Source organism: Condylura cristata, unplaced genomic scaffold, assembly GCF_000260355.1.
Source record: "Condylura cristata isolate star-nosed mole 26May11 unplaced genomic scaffold, ConCri1.0 scaffold00002, whole genome shotgun sequence".
In the NCBI taxonomy this organism is placed as follows: Eukaryota; Metazoa; Chordata; class Mammalia; order Eulipotyphla; family Talpidae; genus Condylura; species Condylura cristata.
This window is the reverse complement of record NW_004567103.1, coordinates 527876-528625: the sequence shown is the minus strand read 5'-3', so window position 1 is coordinate 528625 and position 750 is coordinate 527876. Positions and strand designations below refer to the sequence as shown.

At 70.9% G+C, this 750-nt stretch overlaps 1 protein-coding gene across 1 annotated transcript in view; it reads right to left on the bottom strand.

Moving 5' to 3' along the window:
* Nucleotides 1–750, bottom strand: part of COL6A3 (collagen, type VI, alpha 3) — an 83985-nt gene that overhangs the window by 59530 nt on the left and 23705 nt on the right. The window contains exon 6 of the mRNA XM_012725152.1: nt 70–678. Within this exon, the coding sequence (XP_012580606.1) occupies nt 70–678 (609 nt within the window). The remainder of the gene's footprint in view (nt 1–69; nt 679–750) is intronic.

Sequence of the window (750 nt, the reverse complement as noted above, 5' to 3'; positions counted from 1 at the left end):
CTCCTGCTCCTCCTCCTCCTCCTCCTGCTCTGAGGCACAAAGAACGGGCGCAGAGAGCTGCCTCCTCACCTGGGCTCACGGCGGGGCCCAGGACGGGCCGCAGCCTTTCCAGCTCTTCGCGGCTGAGCTGCACGACCCGCTCGGAGACCACCCCCTGGATGGTGTCCAGACTGCGGAAGTCAGGGACGGTCACCGCGAAGTCGGGGACGAAGGAGATGGTCTGCAGCTCGGTGATGTCGGCGTCGCCGACGCCGATGCCGATGGGCACCGCCCCGCTGCGCTTCAGGACCAGCGAGGGGGCCAGCACGTCGTCCCCGGAGCGGCCGGCCGTGAGCACGATCAGGAGCTGGGGGACGCCGGCCGCCATCCTGCTGCCCGCAGACTCCACCAGGACGTTCTGCAGCACGAAGCTGAGGGCGGCCCCGGTGTTGGGGGCGGCCCCGCCCAGCTGGGTCAGCCGGCGGACGGCGCTGACGGCGCTCTGCTGGTCCACGTAGGAGTTCAGGTAGAACTCGGGCCTGGCCCGGTCGCTGTACTGCACCACGGCCACGCGGACGCGGTCCCGGCCCACGTCCAGGCTCTCCACCACTCTCTGGACGAACTCCTTCAGCAGCGGGAAGCCGCCCCTGACGCCGTCCGAGCCGTCGATCAGGAACACCACGTCCTTTTCACCTGAAACTGGGGTGGGGACGGCCTGGTGACCGGCTCTCGGGGCCAGAGGCGCGCGTGTCCACGGCGGCCGGCCGGCGC